The 27300-nt window shown below is 50.7% G+C and overlaps 1 protein-coding gene across 13 annotated transcripts in view; it reads left to right on the top strand.

The window, feature by feature from the left end:
- INO80E (INO80 complex subunit E) overlaps nt 1-27300 on the top strand; it is a 657413-nt gene that overhangs the window by 182462 nt on the left and 447651 nt on the right. For all 13 annotated transcript variants that reach the window (XM_069651976.1, XM_069651985.1, XM_069651983.1 and 10 more), the window contains 2 exons: nt 9347-9417; nt 9862-9914. In XM_069651976.1, the coding sequence (XP_069508077.1) occupies nt 9347-9417; nt 9862-9914 (124 nt within the window). The remainder of the gene's footprint in view (nt 1-9346; nt 9418-9861; nt 9915-27300) is intronic.

Below are 27300 nucleotides of genomic sequence, written 5' to 3'. Positions count from 1 at the left end.
ACACACGGTAACGGGGGGCATGGGGACACAGAGACAGTCAAGGGGGGCGGGGGGACATGACACGGTAACAGGGGCATGGGGGCAGAGACAGTCGCGGGGGAGGGCAGGCATGACACGTAACGGGGGAGGGCAAGAGGGCACAGAGACAGTCACGGGGGTCGGGGGTGCATGATACATTAACGGGGGGGGCATGGGGGCAGAGACAGTCACGGGGGCGGGAGAGGGCAGGCATGACACGTAATGGGGGTACAGAGACAGTCACGGGAGGCGAGTGGAGGCATGACACGTAACTGGGGGGCATGGGGGCACAGAGACAGTCGCGGGGGAGGGAGGGGAGCATGACACGGTAACGGGGGCATGGGGGCAGAGACAGTCACGAGGGCCGGGGAGGGGAGGCATGACATGTAACAGGGGGGCAAGGGGGCAGAGACAGTCATGGGGGCGGGGGAGGGAGGGCAGGCATGACACGTAACGGGGGGTAAGGGGGCACAGAGACAGTCACGGGGGGGCGGGGGGAGGGAGGGCAGGCATGACACGTAACGGGGGAAAGGGGGCACAGAGACCGTCGCAGGAGGAGGGAGGGGAGGCATGACATGGTAACGGGGGGCAAGGAGGCACAGAGACAGTCACAGGGGTGGGGGGAGGGAAGGGAGGCATGACACGGTAATGGGGGGCAAGGGGGCACAGAGACAGTCACGGGGGTGGGGGGAGGGAGGGGAGGCATGACACGGTAACGGGGGCAAGGGGGCACAGAGACCGTCACGGTGAGTGGGGGAGGGAGTGGAGGCATGACACGTAACGGGGGGCAAGGGGGCACAGAGACAGTCACGGAGGGTGGGGGAAGGGAGGGCAGGCATGACATGTAACGGGGGGCAAGGGGACACAGAGACAGTCACGGGGGAGGGAGGGGAGGCATGACACGGTAACGGGGGCAAGGGGGCACAGACAGTCATGGGGGGTGGGGGGAGGGAGGGGAGGCATGACATGGTAACGGGGGCAAGTGGGCACAGAGACAGTCACGGGGGGTGGAGGGAGGGAAGGTTGGCATGACACATAAAGGGGGGAAGGGGACAAAGAGAGTCACGGGGGTGGGAGGGGAGGCATGACACGGTAACGGGGGGCATGGGGGCACAGAGACAGTCATGGGGGAGGGAGGGGAGGCATGACACGTAACGGGGCAAGGGGGCACAGAGACAATCACGGGGGTGGGGGGAGGGAGTGGAGGCATGACACGTAACTGGGGGGCATGGGGACACAGAGACAGTCACGGGGCGGAGGGAGGGCAGCCATGACACGTAACGGGGGGCAAGGGGGCACAGAGACAGTCGCGGGGGAGGGAGGGGAGGCATGACACGGTAACGGGGGCAAGGGGGCACAGACAGTCATGGGGGGTGGGGGGAGGGAGGGGAGGCATGACATGGTAACGGGGGCAAGTGGGCACAGAGACAGTCACGGGGGGTGGAGGGAGGGAAGGTTGGCATGACACATAAAGGGGGGAAGGGGACAAAGAGAGTCACAGGGGAGGGAGGGGAGCATGACACGGTAACGGGGGCATGGGGGCAGAGACAGTCACGAGGGCCGGGGAGGGGAGGCATGACATGTAACAGGGGGGCAAGGGGGCAGAGACAGTCATGGGGGCGAGGGAGGGCAGGCATGACACGTAACGGGGGTAAGGGGGCACAGAGACAGTCACGGGGGGCGGGGGGAGGGAGGGCAGGCATGACACGTAACGGGGGAAAGGGGGCACAGAGACCGTCGCAGGAGGAGGGAGGGGAGGCATGACATGGTAACGGGGGGCAAGGAGGCACAGAGACAGTCACAGGGGTGGGGGGAGGGAAGGGAGGCATGACACGGTAATGGGGGGCAAGGGGGCACAGAGACAGTCACGGGGGTGGGGGGAGGGAGGGGAGGCATGACACGGTAACGGGGGCAAGGGGGCACAGAGACAGTCACGGTGAGTGGGGGAGGGAGTGGAGGCATGACACGTAACGGGGGGCAAGGGGGCACAGAGACAGTCACGGAGGGTGGGGGAAGGGAGGGCAGGCATGACATGTAACGGGGGGCAAGGGGACACAGAGACAGTCACGGGGGCGGAGGGCGGGCAGCCATGACACGTAACGGGGGGGCAAGGGGGCACAGAGACAGTCGCGGGGGAGGGAGGGGAGGCATGACACGGTAACGGGGGCAAGGGGGCACAGACAGTCATGGGGGGTGGGGGGAGGGAGGGGAGGCATGACATGGTAACGGGGGCAAGTGGGCACAGAGACAGTCACGGGGGGTGGAGGGAGGGAAGGTTGGCATGACACATAAAGGGGGGAAGGGGACAAAGAGACAGTCACGGGGGTGGGAGGGGAGGCATGACACGGTAACGGGGGGCATGGGGGCACAGAGACAGTCATGGGGGAGGGAGGGGAGGCATGACACGTAACGGGGGCAAGGGGGCACAGAGACAGTCACGGGGGGTGGGGGGAGGGAGGGGAGGCATGACACGTAACGGGGCAAGGGGGCACAGAGACAATCACGGGGGTGGGGGGAGGGAGGGGAGGCATGACACGTAACTGGGGGCAAGGGGGCACCGAGACAGTCACGGGGGGTTGGAGGAGGGAGGGCAGGCATGACACGTAACGGGGGCAAGGGGGCAAAGAGACAGTCACAGGGGGGCGGGGGGAGGCAGGGCAGACATGACACGTAACGGGGGGCAAGGGGGCACCGAGCCAGTCGCGGGGGGAGGGAGGGGAGGCATGACATGTAGACATGTAACAGGGGCAAGGAGGCACAGAGACAGTCACGGGGGGTGGGGGGAGGGAGGGGAGGCATGACACAACGGGGGGCAAGGGGGCACCGAGACAGTCACGGGGGGTGGGGGAGGAAGGGCAGGCATGACACGTAACGGGGGCAAGGGGGCAAAGAGACAGTCACAGGGGGCGGGGGGAGGGAGGGCAGACATGACACGTAACGGGGGGGCAAGGGGGCACAGAGCCAGTCGCGGGGGGAGGGAGGGGAGGCATGACACGTAACAGGGGGCAAGGGGGCCCAGAGACCGTCACGGGGGTTGGGGGGAGGGAGGGGAGGCATGACACGGTAACGGGGGGCATGGGGGCAACAGAGAGTCACAGGGCGGGGGGCGGGCTATGCTGCTGATGACAAAGGAAACGTGTTTCCCAGAGTCACAGCCCCCCTGAGACACACAGGCTGCGTCGACAACACTGTGGTGGAGTTCATCAGGGACACAGCCTGTGTCTCAGGGGGACTGTGACTCTGGGAAACGGACAGTTGGTTGATCATCCGACCCGAGCAGATGGATTTGCTTTGGAAGAAACAAAATACTTTGAACTGGTTTCAATTGCGGTTTTATTTCTCTCTGACAGCCCGGGCCATGCGAGATTCGACCAGATAGCGGACCGGGCTGTCAGACAGAAAATAAAAATGCAATTGAAAAGCGCCTGCAGCAGAAGGGGGGGTTGCTTACCTGGCTGGTGAAACCAAGTTTGTGGCCTGCTCTCTCAGCTTACTCTACAAATGAAAAAACATAGCAGAAGGACACGTGCGTTTCTGGAAAGGCCTTCCAGGGCTGAGGGGGTGGGTTGAGCCCTGGATTAGGATACATGTCTAAGAGAGACTGGCAAGGGAAGGGCCTGCCTGCCTCAAGGCAGGAGCTTGCTACAGTGCTATCTAGTGGTGGAAAGTATGCTCTTTTTAATTAATAAACACGCAGTAGAAACAAAAATCATCCGTATTTCCCATAATTAGATGCGTAAATAAGCACGATACACACCTTATCTAGAGGGCTGGCTATCGCAGTTGCTGGTATCATTAAGGAACTTCATAGGGATCTGCGCCCGTAAGAGGGGGATCCAAGGGTGAAAAGCATCACCCAATGTGCAAACAGAAAAGAACCTTTGTCTTTTTATTTTGACTAGATCAGGCCCACGGCGGCAAGAACATTTTTGTAGAAAAGAGACTTAACCACTGAAGGCCCTCATTGCTGAGAGCAGAACTTTCGTCTCGTGTTGGGAAAGCTCAAACGTGTGCTGTGCTCCAGAATCTTACCTAATCCTGTGCTTAAAACGTGGGGAAGGGAGACCCTGACTAGTGCATCCTGACGTATTATTTGTGAACACTTCCTTCTTTCTTAAAAACATTGTCCCACACTTCTTTTTGTATTTAGCGCCAGGATTGGCAATAGCTTAAACATTTTTTTTTATTAGAGAGCCGTTTTATTTTGACAAGACGCCACTTGGACTGCCTTATTATTGTTTGATGGTCGAAGCTTGCTCCCATCTGAGATTTAGGTTTAGATTAGGCGTTTTTCCAACCTACCACTCCTGTGGTTTGATAAACACCCTTGAACTGTGATCACTTGTGTCTGTCTTTACGGTTGATACCATGAGTTTCTTACAACGGGCAGAAATGTTTGACCTCAGTTGATAAAGTTTGAAACTGAGTTGGAGGCTCACAGTTGAACTTGCTAAGGTCTAGGCAGGAAGGGGAATGAGATCTCTTCGGGTGAGCAGTGTCCTTAGATTGTGAGTTAATCTGCGCTGGGTTTTGTCGATGGAGCCCTCTCATGCCTGTCTTTACTAGCCGCTTGCATGCTAGATGGCTGGTTAGGGTATTGGGGTTTGAGAGGAGGGTCGGCGGCTCCTCAAGACTAGAGTAACAATTTGAAAGAGGGATATCGGGATTGACTGTAGAGACTGTGGACAAGTCATTTTTGTCGGCTCCTTTACCGTCAACCGCAATATTGGTTGCCTCTTTAGTTGATGCATAGATCTCCACTGGCAAAGCGTTATTGTGCCCTTCTTGTTGTTCACTTGGGCGTGGGGATTCTAACTGGAAGAGATCATCAGCAGTACAACTTGGCAGGATCATTGCTCCATTGGCAAAAAGCATGGTATTTGTCCTATTAAAAGCAAGCTTAGTTTGTTTGAGGTTTGCACGATTCTTTGGTTGTTTTGGTTGGTTAGCAGCACTGATAGAAGGCATATCACCATTTTCCATAGCCACATTCTGTTTGGCTGGGTCCAAATCAAAAGCACCTCAGTGTGATATTGGAACACCTTTGCTTCCTCTAATGGAAGCATGCCTGGATTTGATCTCTTCCGTTGTGGCGATGCCACGCAAGACTTCCTTTTGGTAGGCATAGTACCAGTTCCAGTGGGGAGTGGTTGGTTAAAGAAGACTCCAGTGGTGCCACAATGGTTTCAATAGTCACAGGTGACCCAAAATATGGTGCTGTGGAGAATGCCCAAGTGACTTGAGGGTCAGGCAGAGTCCAACTCCCCCTGCCTCTCCACTGCATTAAAATTATTAATTGTGTATTGGCAACAAAACCTTCCCTGGAGAGGAAACCAATACTAGCATAAATGTGTGATAGTACCGCAGTGACCAAGACACTTTGCTTTATTCCTCTGGGTAGAGCCGATGCACGGATGCAGTTGGCCTGTCACAGGCTCCAAAATAGCCAACAAACAGCTGTGCCCTTTTACTTGGCGGTCTTGACTGAGATGCACCACTTGCAGAATGGAATAGTGATGAGGACTACTGCGACTTAAGTACATCTGTTATTTTTCTTCTTTAATTTGTTTAGTTGAAATGCATTTTTGTATTATTAGTTTTGTTATGTATCTGTTTATCACACGAATAGACACTGAACAAAGCAAGTTACATAATATAGAGAAATAAGCAGTTTTGCATGAGACAGGTTTTAATACTAAACTGAATAGCATCAAAGTGGTTATCTGGCACAGCCTTTGGATTTGAGATCATGCCTCAGAGTCAGTAGAAGTGTGATGTTGAATTTCCTGTAGCTGGAGAATGGTGAATTCTGGGATGTCTGGCTTTCTGCATACAGAGCTCTTGAGGCTTTGGGCAATGCTACCTGTGTGCAGGTCACCAGATGGGCAAAGGTGAACCACTTATTTTCATGTTCCTCCTATTCTGACCTTTTAGGCCCTCTCAGAATTTGTGATGAGATTTCCTACCCCCTTCAGTTACACCACTTCTCTGGAAAAATAATGACCCAGGGGCCAAGCCAGGTTCCAAACCCACTGATAGCTTACTTGCCCCTCCCCCACTAGCATTAGCTCATCATCCTCTTGCCCCTACACTCTGTTGCTCCCATACCATCCAGTGATACAATAGCTCAATGTGGCAGCACTGTACGGTGTAAATCCGCAATATGATACTACTTCTTGAAGCTGACAGCATCCCAGGAAACAACTTGCTGAGGAAAATCAATTGCCGCTGCCCAACCTTCAGTTACATCTTCATCCCAGCACCTTCCCTGTCTCCCCTGAGTGAGCCATGTAAGCGAGAGAATGTTCCTCTGTGGATGGAATGTTTGCAGATGAATGTGAGTTCTCTCTTAGGCAGTTGGTGCCAGCCTGCCTGGGTGGTGGGTGCGGGTGAGGTTCTCCCTTGGGGAACTGGTCCCCTTTTGGCCCAGCACCTTTGCAATGTCTCCTGCGTGGTCAACTTAATAAAGAGGAACTTGGATGAACCTACAAGCTGCTTATGGTCTTTTTTTAAAAATGTAACGGTGGCGACAAGTTGGTGAAACTGGACCCACAGAGACCTGGACCAAGGCAAATGACTTGAAGACGTGTGCTCCCTGCTGCCGGGGGTGCAGGATTATGGTTGGGAGACTCGCCGCCCCCCAAAATGAAAAGACCCACTAACCAGGGCCAAGTACAGCCACCCAGGGAATTACGTAGCTGCCCAGGTCAGAGAATACATCCCCTGGCAAAGTGTGCCACCCAGAGCATTGTGGCACCTCCCCAGGACTAAGATAGGCTGCTGGGATAGCTGATATATGACCAGGGAGCCCTGCCCACTCATAGAGACCTTTGCCCATGTGAAAGTGGAACATCAGTACTTTAAGGTGCTGCCCACTAGCTAATGGAGCAAGTAAGGGGCCTGGGACTTTCCAACTCAATTCAAGAGTGTCAGTGCTGTTGTAGGCCTCTCCAGGTAACATACGCGAGAGCAATGAAAGGTGCAGTCTCCTTACCGTTATCAAGTTACTGTGACTAGTTGTTCTGGGGCTCTCCTGTTGCTCTGATTCCAGCATGGCATTTCCTGCTGCTAGGTGCCACTGGAGAAAGGGCTTGCCTGGAGCTCCCATCAGAGTGAATTGGTGTGTGTCCTGACTGAAGCCGTTGGTCAGGAGCGCCTTCCTCAGCTCCTTTGTCCTCAGAGTGCAGGCATCCTCTGTTGACGTCACAACCCCTACTGGAGGACTTGGCGGAGGCTTGGAATCCTCTGATCACTGTCATTCCGAGAAGCAGAAAGGAAAGGACCATCCGACGTAGGTGTGCGTCCCCTCCACGAGAGGGCAAGGAAACGAACTCCTGCCGCTCCATGTTACTTTGCATTAAAACATTAAAAAGAACTATGACTGCCCTCGGAGCGCAAACGTTTACAGGCGTTACCCACATTCGTCACGTGTAAGTAAATAAATAAATGAAAGAAGGTAGTGCTTGGAGCGCCAACGATGCGGTCACTCTTTTAATGGCCTCTGTGCAGAGTCCGCGTTTGAAGCTGAGGGGAGTGTGATGCCCAGAGACCCGGCGGCGCTACAATTTGTAGCTGATAGCGTCATTCTGGAACGTTAACGCAGGCGGAAAGCTTAGATATGCCGCTGGGTCTAACATCCAAGATGGCGCCCTTGCGTTTCGCTGCTGGCGCGCCTGCGCCTGACTCGCCTGTCTCTCTCCTTGGGTCAGCAGCGTCCCAGCAGACCCCGGGCCTCTTTCTCTCCTAGTATGGGGCCCCCCTCGCCCTGCTCCATGGAAGCGTGCTGAGAAGCACAATCATAGTCGGCCTGTGCAAGCCCCGGAGACCATACTCAGCCTGAGTGTTCCGGCCCATAGGGAGCCGGGCCTGGCCCTCGGAGAGGCTGGAAGAAGTACCAAGTATAGAAGCACACAAGTGGGGGAGTTGGGCGGGGATTGGGGGGGTGGTTAAGAAAGCCCCCTCCTCACTATCACTTGAGGAAGGTGAAGCCCGGTGGGGGATCCCTTAAGGCTTCTATGACCGGAAACTGCCAAAGGGACCAGCGTTCAGTGCATCGTCTGTTCTGGGGCAGCCATAGGTGGAGTAGGGTGAGGAGCCATTGAAGGCTGGGAGTGCCTTCGGTTGCCAAGGGCTGGGAAGTGAAAAGACCCCTCCACCCCCCAAATCAAGCTTGCTGCCAGGAGGCATTTCTCTTCTGCTGGGGGCACCGGACCACCACAGAACATTCCACCTGCTTGAAACTTGGACACTACTAAAGGCCATGTGTGGGGGTTGGCGAGGTGGAGCCCCATAATGGGCCTTCTCAGCAGCTGGGCTTACAAAGTGGTGAAGCATGCTTCAGGACGCAATAAGGGATTTTCACCCTATCTCAGCAGTGAGTGAACTTGCCGCTTTGTGTGGGCAGGCTCTGATCTGGGGTCGGCGAAGGTGATCCTGAGAGGGGAATCCTGGTAGCTCCTCCTGCAGCGTAATACACCCATCGAATCCTGCACCCTGAAAAAGGCCAAGCAACAGAAGGCATCCAAAAACGCAGATATAGCTGCCCTGCTACAGCCCCAGGAGAAAGGAAAGAGGGTGGAGACAGTGAAAGCCATGGTCCCCTCTCCTAAAAGGCCCCATAATACACTGGGACAGTTAGCTACAAAGGAGGACTTGCAATCCTTTGTCAGATATCAAAGCAGAGTTCAGGAATTGCATGGTAGAGCTCTCTGCGAAGATGGAGTGCCTAGGCGGCTGTCACAGAAGTAGAACAGAGGATCAGGGAGGTTGAAGACCAGGCCTCGGAACAGATGAGGACAATCACAGACCTCCAACTCTGAGTATTGTCACTGGAAGGGGAGAGTGAGGCCATGGCACTCAAACAGGAGGATATGGAAAACAGGGCAAAGAGAAATAACCTCTGCATTAAGGGAATCCCACCTACAGTCCATGACCAAGCTCTGAGTAAGTTGGTAAACTCTTCCGGATGTTGCTCCCAGACCACGATGAGGCCTCCCGACTGCAGGGTAAATGGAGGGCCGCCTCAGACCTTCCCGCAGAGGTGATCACTCGGTTACCACCAAGCATGACATTATGACAGCTGCTAGAGCACAGCATGAAATCATTTTCCAAGAATCCTCCCTCCAAATATACCAAATATACCAAAATATACCAAATGTATGCATTGCGGTTGCTGCACCTATTTAAGTCGTTGGGGGTAATCGATGTTTGGAGGACAGTGTAACCAGTGGAAAAAGATTGTAAGAATGCGTTATTCTAACTCTGAGAAGATGGCTGAGGAATTGTAGAAACATCCTAACTGTTCTATTCACTGTCTCTACTCCCTCAGGAGCAGGAATGTTTCCAGGAGGAGCTCAGAAAGGCCCAGAGAAAGCTACTGAAGGTCTCTCGGGATAAGAGGTAAACAAACACATAGCTCTGCCAATAATATTGTGGCCTGCATGCTCCTCAATCTTTCACTGTAGCACTTTCTGTTGGATACCGGTACCCATACACAAACCAGTGATTCATATAACCTTCTGCTATTCCAGTACTGACATTTGCTCAATTAAATTCTGACGTGTCCCTTCTCGTGCAATTGTATCCCTGGAGCCCACACACAGCTATGTGCATTCACCACAATCTTGGCTGGCAGGCCCCTCCCTTCCTTTGTTCGTTCAATGCTAACACCCTCAAGCATCTAATCCTGCGCAATTAAAGCAATGGGACTTGTGGATGCATGTGCATCGTGACCTGCCACATCTAGTACTGGATCCCCACCCAGCTATGCCTAAACGTGACCCACACCTTGCTATTTCAGTTCTTGATTTACTGGTGCACCATAATCTTAGCTTTCTTTTGCAGCTTCCTGCTAGACCGCCTCCTGCAGTATGAGAACGTGGATGAAGACTCTTCAGGTATGTAGGGTGAACGAGATTTAATTTCATGGGCAAGTGAGAAGCTCTAATTCCCTTAACAGTCTGTGTGTAGCCTCTGTGTCATGACCAAACTTCTTTTTGAAGAAGGGGTTTGGGTTTCATCTGACAGTGGAATAAGAGGATACATTTTCTTACAGAATGATTTGACATTTTTTAGTTATTCATTCCGTTATTTCATAATTTGTATCTTCACAACGACTAATGGGAACAATTCTGGGCAGCTTTCCCTTAATCAGATGCTCTGCAATATAATGAAAAAAGTAATTAATTTTAGTCACTGCACAAAGTTTAAAAGTATTTTGGAGCAGATTTCCACTTTAACCCCTCTTGTAATTTGGTCCTGTGAGACGCTTCGTCAAAAAATTACTTTTAATAAACCATATTTGGCATTATGCAATGTTAAACACAGATAAGGAATTTTCTTTAATGCGTTCATACTAACTACGCCTTGAATTAAAGAAAAATACAAATATTTTACTTTAATGTTAGTTAAATTGAAATTACATGTCCATGTACAATCTCATTTTGTAGCTCATCAAAAAGGTATATATCATTGTTTAAGCGTCCCCTTTTGTAACTGTTATTAAAGAGTGATTGGCGCGATTTAGTAAGACGCAAAACCACTACGGTGTCTACGTGCCGAACTAGACCCCTTTGCCTGACAGATGGTGGGGTGAGAGCTGGCCTCACCCTGGTCCTAGATCTTTAGACCATGATTTTTAGTCCCTTTTCTGAAAGGCAGCAAATTGTACTTGAGGTACATGTCTAAGGAAAGTATATTCCACAACTGAGGACCATAGATCTGAAAACATCCATTAGTCCCCCTATAGATTTTAGTAACTGACAATAGTTCTTGATGAGAGGGTCTAAGTGGGTGACTAGTACAATAATGGAAGTTCTTGGACTGAAATAAGTAGGGGCCTTACCTGCTAGGCTTTTATGAATTGGACAACCTAGTTTAATATTGATCTCTTTTTCCACAAACAGCCAATGAGGCAAGACCAGAGAGATGGCTCACACGTTTGCACTGACCATAACCCGCGGGCACATTTGGAGCCATTTGTAGCCAGGTGCCTAGCTGGAGGTCCCACATTAAAGGCGTGCTGTAGTCTTGCCTTGCATTAGTTAAGGCTCCCACTGCAAGAACATGTTCCTAGAAGTGAATTAATGGTATGATTTGCCACAGCAGAAAGAAAACTCTTTAATTTGGCTCAGGACATATTGGAAAATGGATTCCAGCCAGATCCCTTTTTTCTTGGCTCTTTCTGCATTATAGGGTAGATATTGTTGTAAAGTGACTTCCACATGGCTCCTGGTAAGTATGTTTAAATCATGTCTTCTTAAGTTACAAGTTGTATCAAGTACATTGTAACTGGACCCACTGGTTCCCACCACCCATGCTACATCTTTCCAACTGACATTGCCGGAGCTCTGGCGTGGGCATCATTCCACTTCACATAACATTCCAAGCTCCACTAGTGACATAACGATTTCATTCAGACAAACAAAACTATGACACACTTTCCTTACTTGCACATAGGCAAACCACGATACAACACTCCTTCCACATAACAAGATAACAGTGCAGCACATCTGTGACAATCAGACTCTACAGGTGCCTCAGAGACAATTTAATCAATACATCCCTAACTCTAGGGTTACACCTTTGTTGCCCATTATAATATCCATACGTCTGAACACCTGGACCACTTTTACATATATATCCAAAACATCTGAGTCAATACACATACCCCCATTACTCCAGGGTCACATCTGTGTTGGCCATATCTAATATCCATACATCATGGTCACACCTGTGTTGCTCACTACAATAGCAACACCTGGGTCACATTTGTGTTGCCTACTACAATATCCACACCTCCTCCAAATATACAAATCCATATAAACGGGTACGCACATTGGCACCCACCTAAAAATTAACACATTTAATATTTCATTATTGATAGGAGTCTTAAATTAACCGCATTTCGTCCATAGTTGCGGCACACCTCTAAACACGAACAGCTGCAATTCCTTAGAAAATGTCAGCACACTGTGTGATGAATCCTGCAGAGCCCTCACAAAAACCCTACCTAAAGTCTCCTTCCATGTGGCGAGGGAAAGTCAGACGCTTCCTGATCCTGACCCTCTGGGCGGTATTACCTGGGAGGACCATCCCGGAGGATCACCTTGAAGGAAAAGGGTCTCAGGGGAACAGAAGGACTCGGTCGGATGAGACGCTGTATTTATCTGCCCCAAGGGATGAAAGATCAGTGATAACGAAATATGTAATGGCTTGCTGTCGGAAAGAACTGTTAACTTTCAAATATAATTATATCAATGTGGATAAGAACAATCCTAAACACTTATGCCTTGGGAAGAAGAAGCACCCTTTTGAGGTGAGGTTAAGGACATTCCCAAAGATGAAAACTCCTATGAGTTACAGGGGATTGAAAATGAAAATCTAAACATTAGCAATATAGATTTGAAAAACTTGAATTCTTCTGTAAAACAAAACCTTCATAATATGCTTATAATGCTTCTTTAGGGAATGCAAAATAGGATAGAGCTGAAGTTAATAAAGAGAATTATCATGAAAAGAAGTAATTTGAACATTGTAGACTTCAAGTCCCACAATTCTCACAGTACTGTGATGAAGAAGAGGGAAGCAGAGGCACGAAACTGCTGTGTGCAGTTAATTGATGTCAATGATCCACACCTGAGAGGTACTGGGCGGTATTGAAAACCCCCTCAGATGTGGGCCAGTAGCAGCAGTTGGAGGAGGCGTAGTAGTTGTAGTGGAAGCTGTGAGCGGCCGTTGTTGAATGCAGTAGACTCTGGGACCACGACCAGTGTTAATGCGGAGTCGGGTCCTGAAAAGAATCATTAGAGCATGAGCTCTGAACTCCAGAGACTGCACGGCGGGAAGCAGTGCTGTGGCGGACTGTTCCGTCAGAGAGACTTTGAAATGCTTGTTCGCTCTGTGTGGCTTGCGAGCACCGCAGTGTCATAGGGGCAGAGCAAGCTACTTTTTCAAGTGGCGCGGGACATTGGAGAGCAACCGAAGAGGGCAGGATCCCTTGAAGCAGGAGAAGAGGCAGCAGCAGCGTTTCACACAGAGTTGATCAAAGAGACCGGCGAGTTAGCTTAAGAATGGAAACCCTGGAATGCTCTACAAGCGAACGCTAGCCTTTAAACATAATTTTGAATACTGTACTGATATTAAGGAGTCAAATGATCAAAGGAGAAACATTTTGAAAACATGAGAAGGTTTTGGTTATTGTTGCAAGGAGTAAGTGAAGAACAAATATAAAAAGGGGACAAGAATTGAACAAGTCAACGAGAACTATCATTGCCAAAGCCAAGAGGGAATGATATTAAAGAAAGCTAAGCATAACCCCTATTAGCCAAGCCAAGAGAAAGTGGTTATTCATTGACAAAGCTAAGAGGGAGTGACATAAAAGAAAGATAACCATAAACCCCATTACACAAGCCAAGAAGAAGTGGTTCTTAAGCAAGCTCCTTTCTACCAGCAATTCAGAGAAAGGGCTCTACAGCAACAGAGTGAGCATAAACAATGTTGCTTAAGACAAAGAAGGATAAATGTGATAGATGAAGATGTGTCCAGTGTTTTGTTGAAAGAAAGGGGAAATGAGAATGGCAGGAAGGCTGCCCTTCTCATAGAAGTTATTCAGAAGACGTGAAGCATAACCTGTATTGCATGGGACAATCCCAAGTATGTAACAAACCACACCAGTGCGGTTCTTGTTTTCCCTGAAGTTGATGATGTAAAGCAAGAGACATTTATAATTTATTGGAAGCTTACCTTTAACACAGAAGTACTTGTAGTTAGTAGTGTATTCTGGCCTGGTAGGAGAATACACCAGGTCGGAGAACTGTGAAGCCTTTTTATTCTGTTCTGGCAGGAGAGTACACCTGAGCAGAGAACCTTGTAGTAGTAGGCCTGGCAGGTGAGTAGACCAGGCGTAAATCAATGAAGTACTGTACTGTGGTGTGGTGTTGAAGTGTCATAAAGAAGAAAGGGTGGAACCACTAAGATGGCTGTGTGAAGTGCTGCATAATCATCCTGATATATATCCCTGAGGTAAGTGTTGTGTGAACTGCTGCAGATATATCGAACATTGATGACAAGTGTTTTGTGATCTGTTGCAGAAATATCCTAATAGACATTTTCTGTTGATTCAAATGAAGCAGGAAAGCATTCTTGATCTTGGAGAAGATGTTTTTTTGTTGGCTCTTTTGTCAAAAGTGAAAAGAAGAAAAACCTAGTGGAATACATTTGGAACTTTTGTTGTCCGTTTGGAAAATAAAATAACTGAGTTAGAACTTTATTATAAGATCGGGTTTCCTTATTCTTTGGAACCTGATAATACAATCCTGCGTGAATCTGGGGAAGTGGAGGAGAAGGGGGAATTCACCCTGGTTGGAGGGAGAAACAGTGATCAGATTTTGGATCTAACTGTTAGATTTGTTATTTTGAATGGCCATATATATTACCTTATTGAAATTGTTGTATGTATAAGTGTGAGGGGCAGAAACCTTTTGTTAGAGTGTTTCCTTTAGTTTATTTTAGGCAGGGAAATTCTCAGCATGGTAGGGATAGTGAGGCGCTTATCCAACCTTGTAAGTTAATAAAATGGCAGCTATTGAAAAATCTTCACAAAGTAATCCGCCTCACATTTCTGACCCCTCGCAACTGTTAACTGACTGAATCTTAATGTTTTCCTTTTAACAACAAATGCTCCTTATCAACATGCTTCAAGATACCTTACATAGTTATGTAAAATCAGAATTAAGTCTGTGAGGATAATATTGCTCCTTACACCTTCCTATGCACTTGCACTAGACAGTCTACACCGGCCCATACAGTCCCCATTAGACCATGATGTGCTCCACAATCTTATGGGACACCCACTAAATATTGGGGCCCATAATTAATCTTCTTACTGATGTTATGCCATCAGCATTTATAGAGCGTGCATACACACTCCCAAGGGCATCTTGATGCTAAAACCCCAAAGATAAAACCAATGGCACGATCCAAGCCAACTAAAACAAAAATGTTTTTAAGGAACATCTAAACATCAAATAATTGTCAGTGACCCTCAATGGGTGTGGCAGTGAGCTCTTCGGCTTGGCAGCGACCATAGAGAACGCTCGACCACCAGTGCCTGATCACCTAAAACGCAGGACTGGAATAAAGCCAGCATCCAGAGAGAGAAACACACGTGCTGGGATGTAAGCCTGGAACTTAAGTTGTCAATATTCTGCAACATTGCCATAGAAGACCTGGTGTACTAAGCACAGAGATTTAAATTCAATCCGTTTAGAAACAGAAAGCCCATGCAAAGAGCGGAGTACAGGGGAAATATGAGAGCCATAGGGAGAGCCAGTAGCAACTATCGCCGCAAGGTTCTGGAGGAGCTGATAAATGACTGATTAATCAAACACAGCGGCTGAGGCAAACAAAGAGAATTACAATGGTCAATGCGGCTCAGAACCAGTGATGCAACAACCGGAGCATGTAACTGTAAAGAAAAGGCAGAACCTTGCAGAGAACCCTGAGTTGGAGATTAACCATTTTTTAAAAGAAATACTTTTTATTGGTTTTTCAAGGTTAAATCACAAACAGTTACCCCCCCACCCTACAACTCAGCCCACCCCTCCCTTCTCTCACCTGAATTCCACGAGATTGCAATTTAACAAAAACCGAGAAAAAAACCAATGTGGAATTAAAGACATTCTACAACAATGGCTTTTGTTCAACGTATCAAGCAATTCCCAGCAGGCGCGGTCTTTGAGGGCAATACTGTATGTTAGTCTTTATATAAAAATGTAAGCACAACATTCCAGTCTTCAGCGAAAATGGAAAGATCCCCCTGTAGAGAGTACGTCATCTATTCAAGTGATAAAAAGTTCCATACTTTAGCAAACCATTGAGATATTTGGGATGGTTTGTTACGCTTCCAGTTCTGGGCAATTACAAGCAGCGCAGCTAGCTGCAATATCACAAGTGCTTTCTGGACAGGTTTTGGTCAGTGTCTAAAATCATCGTCAATCAAAATTAGCATGGAGGTTCGTAAAGAAAAAGGAGTTTGAATAGAAAAGATTTCAGAAATATATAAGTTCACTTCATCCCAGTATTGGGCTACTCCCGTGCAACTAAGCCATATGTATTCCCAATTCCCAATATGATCATGTTCCCTCCAGCATTTATCAGATATGGTAGGTTTCATTAGCGATAGGTAGACTGGTGTACAGTGCAATTGCACCATAGGTTTAAGCCAGAATTATTTTATTTGAATAGATCTAGTTAGTTTGAGGATTGATCGCCAGAGTTTCTCCCAATCCTGGTCAGTGATTTCTTCACCCAGTGTAACTTGCCAGCATGTTTTGTTGCTTATTTCCGTTTGGGTGACCCTTCCCCCAGTATCCTATATAGATTTGATATCAAGCCCTTGTTCCCTGTATTGGATTTCGCATAGTGTTCAAATGGTGTTAATTCCTTGGTGGCCGCTGCCTTAATCGGGGGAGCTATAATCCAATGCTACACCTGGAAATATTGGAACCTGGATTTTTCTTGAAGTCCCAATTCCTGTCTACATTGCACAAATGGTTTTACCATATCAGTTCATGTGGGCAACACATTGCTAACTAATCTAAGCTAAACAGGAATTTATAATTTGTGAGTAACAGCATACACCTGAACATCATATAAAAGGGGGGGGTCCTTTGTGGAGTGGGGATAATATATTGACATGCCGACCTCAATATTCAGGGCTTCATTTTTATTTATTTATTTTTAATTTATTTTTATTATTTTAAACAAACAAAACCAACAAACAATACAGCTTTTCGATACGTACATAATCAATATCAAACCGTCACATTATACAGTTTTATTCTCCGTCCTCTCCCCACCCACCCCATAAACTTGAGCCGGCTCAACCGTGTCATCTACGGGAGCATTTTCGGGAATCACAGTGCTTGTAGACTCATCTGAGTCTTCTATTTCATGGTTAACCTGGTGGGAGTTTACCATAGAAGTCACTAATTGTCGCCAGGCTATCAGGGGGCCCACTTCCTCCTCATCCCCCCTGGTAACGGCTTCCAACCATACTGCTGATTCTGCTTCCGCCCATCTCAGGAGGTCCGCCCACCATGTCTCCACCCTGGGTCTGTGGGCCGCCTTCCAGCCCATTGCGATCCTACGCTTGGCCAGGATGTAAGCCAGGTCCTTCATCTTGCTTATGTGCTTTAGATTGCATGGCCTGGGAAAAATCCCGAGCATGCATGCCCAAGCCGACCCCCCCCCATCCAGCACCAGCACCACTCCTCCACCGGCCATCTTAGTCTTTATTTCGTCCCAGAATCTGTGCACCTCGGGACAGGCCCAGAGCATGTGTAGCAACCCCGCCTCCACCTCCCCACACCTGGGGCATTTCTGTGTGGCCGAGCCTCCAAACCTGGCTATTTTTCCGGGGGTCAGATAAGCCCTATGGGTGACATACAACTGGATCTGTTGGAGTCTCGCATTTCGGGACACCTTTTTATGGTACCTTTGAGCTCTCTCCCATTGCCCCCCTGTCATGGGTCCTCCTACCTCCTCCTCTCAGTCCTGCCTCAGTTGAAGCAGTTCCTTCCCAGCCTTAGCTCTCAGGAACTCGTATACCCCGGATATTTCGTGCCCGTCCTCCAAAACATTGTACATCGTTTCCAGGGCGGCATCAGGTTCTTCTGCCAACACTGTCTCAGGCCACCTCTCCCTCACCCGTTTCGTGAGTCTGGTGTAAGTTATATATTGGCCTCTATGCACCCCTGTCTCCTCCTGCAAACTCTGGAATTCCAATACCTCCCCCTCCTGCCATATATCCCCGAGGGTGGCCAAGCCCATCGGTTCCCAGTATCTACGGACCAGCTCAAGCAATTGGGAGTCGTTTCCACACAGCGCCACCAGCGGAACCTGCTGGGAGAGCGGATCCGGATCACCCACCGTTCTCCACGTCCTGCGCCAGACCTCCCAACCCAGCTCCAATAGTCTCCCTCTTCCCACCAGTCTACTCTTTTGTAGCCACACCGTCTCTCACAGAAAGTATGGAGCCAAGTCGCCGTGCAAAAGTCTGGCTTCTGCCGAGTCCTCTGACGACAACCACCTGGCCACAAACAACAGCTGCCCCGCCAGATAATAAAGCTCAAAGTTCGGCAAGTTTATGCCCCCCTGTCACACAAGTTCTGTAGTTTCCACAGGGCCACTCTGTTCCTGGAGTTGCCCCATATGAAGCTCCTGCACATACCATGAAGTCTCTTGAAAAAACTTCTGGGAATCAAATACGGGACATTTACAAAAAAATGTAAGAGTCTGGGCAAAACCACCATTTTGAGCAAAGCTGCTCTCCCCATCATAGATAGGGGTAATCTAGACCAGAACACCATACTATTCTTAACTCCCTCGATCGGTTTCTCTGTATTATGTTTGTGCTCTGTTTCCGTCCTGTGACAGATGTTTACTCCCAGATACCTAAATGTCTCAGGTTGCCACGGTATTTGCAGGATAGGCAGCCTCTCTTTAATGGGACCCTCTTATACCTTCCCAAGGGGAACGAACTAGACTTCCCGGGGTTCACCGATATGCCCGAGAGGGTGGCATAACGATCCATCACCTCCAGTAAATATTGCAGGTTTTCCTCCGGGTGGGGCAAATAGAGGTGCATGTCATCTGCATACAGCGATATCAGGTGCATGCCATTTATCCTTCGAATCCCCACCTCCCCGTATTGTTGTCGCAGGCATATTGCCAGCGGCTCTAGTGCCAGTATGTATAACATGGGTGACCAGGGGCATCCCTGTCTGGTCCCTCTGCTGAGTCGCCATTTGTCTGAAATTGTGGATCCCGTTTTAACTCTTGCTACGGGGTGCTATATAGCATCTGGACCCACCTGATGTATCCAGGGCCCATTCTGTAACCTTTCCGGGTCGCTTTCAACCATGGCCACCCCACCGAGTCAAAGGCTTTGACCGCGTCTAGCGACACTATAGCCAACTCACCCGTGTCCTCCCCGGTGTAATCAATGATATGGTGCAGCCTCCTGTGGTTGTCTGTGATATTCCTACCAAGGACATAGCCCGTCTGATCTGGGTGTATCAACTTACCAATCACCCTCTTCAGCCTATTGGCTAATACTGCCGTGAGTATTTTACTGTTCTGATTGAGCATGGACAAGGGTCTATAGGACCTGCACTCCATGGCTGGCTTGCCTGGTTTCAGGAGTGAGATGATCACTGCCTCGCTGAGGGACGGTGGCAATTCCCCCCGCTCGTAGCTTTCATTAAACATGTCAAGCAACGGCTGGAGTAGCTCCTGCTTGTATGTCTTACAAAACTCGCTAGGCAACCCATCTGACCCAGGCGCCATACATGTGGGCAGATGTTGGATCACCACTTTCAGTTCGTCCGAGGTAACAGGGGCATCCAGATCCGCACGTTCTAGGTCATCCAGGGTGTGCAGCCCTATATCCTCTATTGTTCCCAGTATGTCTTGGTTCATATCCTCCCCTGTGTCCTTGTATAGTTGTCTATAATACTTGAGGAACTCCTCATTTACCCCCTCCTGGGTGTTACGGGGTCGGCCTTCCGCATCCCTGATCTCTCTAATCACTGAGCGGGGGGTCTCGCTCTTATACAGCCAGGCCAGCAATCTACCTGGCTTATCCCCCCTGCATGTAGTCTCTCTGTGTATTTCTTGTAATTTAATTTGCATAATCTATCCCAGAGTCCACTGCAGGTTAACTGTAAGTCTTTTATCTTGGCACTATTCTCCCGGGTTGTCGCTTCATTCTGCATGAGACCCTCCAGCTCTCTTTCTGATTCCTGAAGTTCCTGTTCAATGCCCCCTTGGAGCCCTTTAGATTTTGATTTAGCGACCCCCCGCACCACCACCTTAATCGCCTCCCATACTGTACCCACAGAGCGTACACTGCGCGTGTTAGTTTCAAAATATTCCTCGATGGCCTCCCTCAGGTCCTCTCGAAACCCTGCGTCTTCTTACGCCTCAGTTCTGAGTCTCCATGTCGGGATGCGCGCCCTGGGGGGTTGATATCGCCACTCTATGACCAGAGGTGAGTGATCGGATAACACCCGAGCCTTATATTCCGCTCCCATCATTTCTCCCAATATCTCGGATGCTGCAAACACATAGTCTAGCCTTGTGTGCAAGTCATGTGGTGCTGCGTAGTGCGAGTATTGTCTATCCAATGGATGCAGCTTCCTCCAGACATCCACTAGGATTCAGGGTACAATTAAAGTCCCCTCCCCACACTATCGCGCCACCCGCCAGGGGGCTAATTTTACTGTATAGGGACCTAAAGTAAGCTGCCGTATCATGGTTGGGGGCGTACAAATTGAAGATGTGCACCTCTCTGTTCTCCAGGAGTCCCGTTACCACCACCATTCTGCCCTCTGGGTCTATTGTCGAACTGAGCACCTGGAACGGCACGTGTGGTGCCACCCATGTGACCACCCCTCTTGCATATGTCGAATACGTGGCCCCCATGACACTACCCCTCCATTTTCTCCTGACCACCTCCAGCTTCTCGTTGGTGAGGTGGGTCTCCTGTAGCAAGGCTATGTCAATACGCATCCTTTTTAGATACAGCATCACTTTGTTGCATTTTAAGTATCTGTTTAGGCCCAACACATTCCAGGTCACCACTCGACATTACCCAATGTCATCTAATCGGTGTGCTCCCAATCCACTCCTCCCTCCGATGCTTCCCGTGATGGCCCGTTTACCGACTCTTAACATTCCCAGCCCCAACAATCCCCCCCCTGTACCCCAACTCCACCCCACTGCACACAACCCAACCCCTCCCCCCATCCTACCCTACCCCAACAAATGCCCAGCTCCATCCCTGGATCTCAGGCCCATCCGCGTCTGGTCCTATCTAGCATCTGAAGACTAGGACCCCGCAGGGCGTCACTGATCTAACAGTGACCTAACTAGGTATACTACTAATGGGTTCAAGGGATGCCTCCTAGGTGCTCCATCTGTTTAGGGTTGTTGCGCCCAGCGGAGCCCGCAAGCTTATCTTGCCGCGCACACTCCCCACAAGCTTAATTAAACTCTATATTCAAGTCCCAATGTCCTCGCCATGTCCCCGAGGAGGACACATCTGCGTGCTACTTATCTCCTGCAGCCCCCATCTGGATATCCGGCTCCTGAGGGCGGCCCTGCATATCCAGCCATTCGAGGAGATTGGGTCCTCCGACATATTCCACATCTTTGACAGTAATCACCACAGCTGTGCTGCTTTGAAAACATTTTCTGCGTCCTACGTCGATGACGTCGATTCGCCGTCCCCGAGGACCTCCTCCGACGGCCGATGTGATAAGTAGGACGCACAACGCCCGTAGCCTCAGTTCCGCTTTTTCCGCAAACGTGTTCACTTCGTGAATCTCGGTAGGCCTCGACTCTTTGGAGTTTCTGTTGTAATCTTCTCGGTTCTTTGAACCTGTTCGGTTTTTTGAAAAAGCCTGTTCATGACGATGTCTACCTTGTCTTCAACCCCGCGTCCGGGCTTCAAAAAATGCGGGGACTGTGGGTCAAAGATGTCGGTAACGGACTCGCACGACGCCTGCCTCTGGTGCCTTGGGGAGGCCCACGACACGGACGACTGTGTCGACTGCCAGTCGCTCACAGCCAAGGCCTTGCGGGAGCGCAAGAAGAAGTTGTCGGTAGGTAGGGTGTCTAAGCCCCGGAAGTCGAGGTCTGCCGGGCTTTCGACAGATGAATCGAGAGGCGACTCTCCGCGTCATCGTCAGAGGTCCAGTGGGTCTCCTTCCAGGAGTCAGTCTCGCCACTCCTCTGCCTCTTTGAGGCATTCCCGGAAGCGCCGGCATCGGTCGCCTTCCCCGTCCTCTTCCGAGGACTCCGCCAGTCGGCAGGTCGCTTATCCCACCTTGCAAGCGACACCGGAAGAAGGGGCTTCCTTCGGGAAGAAGATGTTAGTGATTCTCGAATCGCAGGGCACCGGTCCGTCTGCGCCTCCGATTGGGGTCGGTCATGATCGGTCGAGAGACACCGCTCGCACGCCTTCATGCTCGGGTGGTCGGCACGGTTCGCGGGAGAGGTCCTGCTTGGACAAGGGTAACCGTTCTCGCCATGCCTGTTCCAGGTCCCGGTCCTCGACGCGCTCGAGACCGCGTGATCCTGTGCAGTCTTCGAGGAAGACGTCGACGTCTGTGGCGCCGAGATCGTTGACGGCCTCTCTCGAGGCTCCGCCTCCGAGAGGGTCGTCGATGCTGTCGGCGCCTAGGTCATCGAAGGACACGCTTGGAGCTCTGGCTTCGAGGCCTGTGTCGACGCTGTCGATGCTGGCGGTGCTGCGGCTGCCGTTGACGCCGATTCACTCGAGGCAGTGGTGTCAGAGGGGCCCTGTGGCACGGGGTAAGCCCCTAGAAAGCCTCTGGCTAAGGTCAGGCATAGTTTTGGTACCCAGGTGCCTTCCTCTCACCGCCTGGAGTTTATTTCAGAGGTTGATGAGGGCTCTGATGAGGGCTTGGTTCCGGATACGGTGCCAGATGAGCATCTTTCGGGCCATAGCCAATTTGAAGACCTGAGGTAGTTACTGCATGATGCCAATGGACTTGACACCTCTCCAGAGGTGGAGTTTTGTAGTCCTCAGCCTGGCACTCATGCCGATTCTTCGTACCGGCGCCTTATGTCTCGGGCCACCGAGTACTTGGGATGGTCGGCTCCCCCATGGGAGTTTGTTCAGGATGATCTTACGGACATCCTCGATCTTGGTCCCCCCACTGACCAGGTACTGCCGTTTCATATGGCTCTGCAGAGAAGGGTGGCGGCGGCTTGGACTGCTCCGGAGAGTCTCCCGGCAGTGGGCAAGTCTTTGTTGCGAAAATACCGTCCAGCCAGTAGCGACCCCTGCTACTTGTCCAGGCACCCAACTCCGGAGAGTTTGGTGGTACAGGGGGGTACGGCCCCGGCAAAGCAGGCGTCGTATCCTACCATCCCTCCAGATAGGGACGACAAACGTTTTGATGGCTGGGCGAAGAAAGTGTTTTCTTCAGGGGGTATGGCGCTTCAGGCGGCCAACTCCGTATGTGCCTTGTCTCGTTTCACACACACTCTGTGGAACTGTGTTGCATTAGCGGCTGAACATATTCCCGAAGGGGACGAACAGGATGGTTTCCTTGCTATGGTCCAGGATGGCAAGGATGCCATGTGTGAGGCCGTTCAGTCGGGTTTGGACATGGCAGATTGTGTCAGCCGGTCCATGGCGGTGAGCACCGTAATACGCAGGTTTGCGCGGTTGCGGAAGTCGGGGTTCGCTCCTCAACATGCCCTTTGACGGTGAACATCTTTTTGGCAGCAAGGCTGACGAGAGCCTTGAGAGGTTGCAGACCTCCAAAGCTGCAGCGAAGTCGTTGGGCGCTGCAGTTCGACAACCTCCGCCTTTTCGTCCTTGGGGACAACAATGGAGGGGAGGTTCCTTTTGTTATTACTCATCCTTCAGTAAAGCGAGAGGAGCTGTCAGTCAAAGAGGCCACCGTAGGAGTACCAGAGGTGGAAAACATGGTACTTGAGGTGCCAAAGCTGCTCGGTCAGTTGCCTCTTTGCCCTCAGGCAACGCCGCAGCCGCTACCACTCAGTCATGAGGCCATGTCCCATGGTTCGCTGGTTGAGGGAAGGCTGGCGCAGCATCTTGTAGAGGGGCGTGCCATTACTTCAGATGTGTGGGTTCTGGAGATCATAACCCACGGCTACTGTCTTTCCTTTCGGCAGAGGCCTCACGACAATCCACCTGGGAACCTCTTTGAAGAGTCCAGATCCGCTCCTTGCGCAGGAAATTCAAGCCCTGCTGCAGAAAGGCGCCATAGAACTGGTGCCTGTAGCGGAGAGGAACAAGGGACGGTATTCCCCTTATTTTTTTATTTCAAAGAAAGACGGGGGATTGAGACCCACCATGGACTTGCGTGGTTTGAACAAACTCCTACGGAAGGACAAGTTCAAGATGCTCACTCTTTCTCAAGTCCTCCAGGCCCTTCAACTTCAGGACTGGTTGGTGTCTCTCGACCTCAAGGACGCTTACTTCCATGTGCCGATGCATCCCAAGCACAGGAAGTACCTGAGGTTCGCGGTTGGCGACTCGCACTTTCAGTTTCGGGTCCTGCCGTTCGGATTGACCTCTGCCCCAAGGGTTTTCACCAAGCTCATGGTGGTGGTTGCAGCGCATCTCAGGAAAGAGGGGATTCACGTCCACCCCTACCTGGACGATTGGTTGATCAGGGGGAGCTCTCCCGAGCATGTCCTGGATCATCTGTCCGTCACCTGCCACTCCCTTCACAAGCTGGGCTTCTCCCTCAATTTAAAGAACTCCCATTTGATGCCAACACAGCGGCTCCAGTACATCGAAGCAGTGCTCGACACATCCCTGGGGCTGTGTTCCTTCCCAGGTGAGGGCTCTTCACATTCAGCAGATGGTGCACAAGTTTCAACTTGCCCAGACACTCCCGGCGTTCGAGTTCTTGAGACTGCTCGGCCTCATGGCATCCTGCATTCTTCTGGTGCCAGAGGCCAGGTTGCGGAGGAGATCTTTGCAATGGGCACTCAAGCTCCAGTGGTCTCAGTCCCCCGGCAGGATTTCGGACCCTGTTCAGGTGCCGTCTTCGGTCGCCCAGGACCTTCTGCGGTGGGCCGACGAAGGCAATCTGATGAGGGGGCTCCATTTTGGCCGCCCTGGCCGGAGGTGACGATCGTGACGGACGCATCCCTCACGGGATGGGGAGCTCATGCCAACGAGTTGACAGTCCGTGGTCGTTGGTCTCCGTCGGAGCCCAGACTCCATATCAATCTGTTGGAGCTGAGGGCTGTCAGGCTAGCCCTGAAGGCTTTTCTGCCGACTGTGCGAGGAAAGAGTGTCCTGATCCTGACGGACAACACGGTGGCCATGCACTACCTCAACAAAAAGGGGGGGCAGGGTCACTTCCTCTGTGCAGGGAGGCAATGCAGCTCGAGTTCTGGGCCATCCAGCAGGAAGTTTCGATCTCGGCTGTTCATCTGGCCGGAGACGGCAACGAGACGGCGGACGCTCTGAGCAGGCAGAGCACGATCTCTCACGAGTGGAAGCTGGCTCAGGAGATTCTCCTGGAGATCTTCGCCCTTTGGGGGACCCCTCAGGTGGATCTCTTCGCCTCCAGTGTCAACCGGAAGTGTGAAAGGTTCTGCTCGTGGGAATGGCCTCCAAAAGGAGCCTTAGGAGACGCGTTCATGGTGGAGTGGTTATTCCCACTGCTGTACGCGTTTCCTCCAGTCCCCGTCATCCCGCAAGTACTGCAGAGGTTCGGTTCCCGGATGATCCTCATTGCTCCGACGTGGTACCCGGACCTTCTCGACTTGTCCATCTGCCCTCCACGTCGTCTTCCCTACCGAGACAATGTGCTCTCAGGGGAGGGGGTCAGGTTCTCCATCCAGAGGTCAGAACCCTCAACCTTCACGCTTGGCTTCTGAAAGGTTGAGGTATAAGGATTGGGACCTCCCTGAAGACATGTTGGAGGTGTTGCTCTCGGCCAGACGGCCGGCAACAAAGTCTCTGTACCGTTGGCGTAAATTCTGCGACTGGTGCAGAGTTAAGAATGTGGATCCTTTTGAATGTGACATTCCCATGGTTCTGTCTTTTTTGCTTTCTTTGGCCCACATGGGCTTGCAAGTGGGTACCGTTAAAGGTTACCTGGCAGCGTTGCCCATATTTAAGCGCTCGTCTGAAGAATGTTCCTATTTTAAGATTCCTTTAATTTCTCAGTTTTTGAAAGGGCTCACTAATGTGTACCCTCCGTCACCTTTTCTGGTGCCCGGTTGGGATTTAAACCTTGTTCTTAAGTTTCATATGGGTGCTCCGTTTGAGCCTTTGCATTCTTCCCCTTTGAGACTGTTAACTCTTAAAACTGTGTTTTTGGTTGCGGTTACTTCCGCTCGCAGAGTGAATGAGTTACAGGCACTTTCAGTTAAGCCACCCTTCACTGTGTTTCATAAGGACAGGGTTGTCCTTCGAGTTCGTCCTTCTTTTCTTTCGAAGGTGGTTTCGGAATTTAATTTGGGCCAGAAGGTTGTTCTTCCGGCATTCTATCCTCCTCCGCATCCTGGTAAGGAAGAGGAGAGGCTTCATAGGCTTAATCCTAGGAGAGCGTTGAGCTTTTATATTTCACGCATGTCCCGGGTCAGAGTGGACGATCAAGTCTTCATTGGTTACGCTGGAAAGCGTTTGGGACAAGCTGTGATGAAACAGACTTTGTCTCGTTGGATTATTTTGGCTATCTCTGAGTGTTACCGCTTGGCGGGTAAGGACCCACCGGCTGGCTTGTAGGCCCATTCTACCAGGGGTATGGCTGCATCTACTGCCCTACAGAGGGGTGTTCCTATTCGTAACATCTGTGATGCAGCCACGTGGGCTTCTGTACGTCACTACTCCCTCGATTCCATCCGAGGACAGGATCTGGCCTTTGGCAAGGCAGTCCTTTATTCTGCAATTTGATTGGGCATGCTAAATTTGTGTTCTAAATTCTTTTCCCACCTCCTTGCTTTGGTACTGCTTTGGGAGTCTGTCAAAGATGTGGAATACGTCGGAGGACCCAATCCCCTCGAACAAGTTACTCTCTTACCTGGTAACGTTCTTTTGATGGTATGGTCCGACGACGTATTCCATATCGCTCCCTCCCTACCTTCCCTGCTGCAGAATTTCTTACGCGATTGCAGCTTACGTTTCCGCAAGGCCTTATGTGTCTGACTGGCAGAAGACTGGTGGCACACGTTCTGGGGGAAAAAACTACAACTGAGGCTACGGGCGTCGTGCGTCCTACTTATCACATCGGGTGACGTCGGCCGTCGGAGGAGGTCCTCGGGGACGGCTCATCGACTTAGGATGCAGACGCCGAAATATTTTCCGAAGCAGCACAGCTGTGGTAATTACTGTCAAAGATGTGGAATACGTCGTCGGACCATCCCATCGAAAGAACGTTACCAGGTAAGAGAGTAACTTGTTCTTCCATCGCATCCTTCGGCGTCTCAAAGAACAGTGATTTGTTCTTGAAGAACACTTTCAACTTGGCTGGGTAAAGCAACATATAACGATGGCCTGCTTCTTTTAATCTTCTTTTCACCGACCCAAAGTTCATCCTGCTTCGCTGTACGTGCAGCGTATTGTCCGGATATGCCGTGATTTTTGCCGACCCCCTTTCGATCGTTCCTCCCTTCCGAAAAGATTTGAGTATCTTCTCCCGGTCTCGATAGTTCCGAATTTTTGCGATAAGCGGCCGCGGGGTGGTTCCCGGGGGC

The sequence above is a fragment of the Ambystoma mexicanum genome, chromosome 3p (genome assembly GCF_040938575.1).
Source record: "Ambystoma mexicanum isolate Mex_15411 chromosome 3p, UKY_AmexF1_1, whole genome shotgun sequence".
NCBI lineage: Eukaryota > Metazoa > Chordata > Amphibia > Caudata > Ambystomatidae > Ambystoma > Ambystoma mexicanum.
Note: the sequence above shows the minus strand (reverse complement) of the source record. Positions and strands in the feature narration are given on the sequence as shown.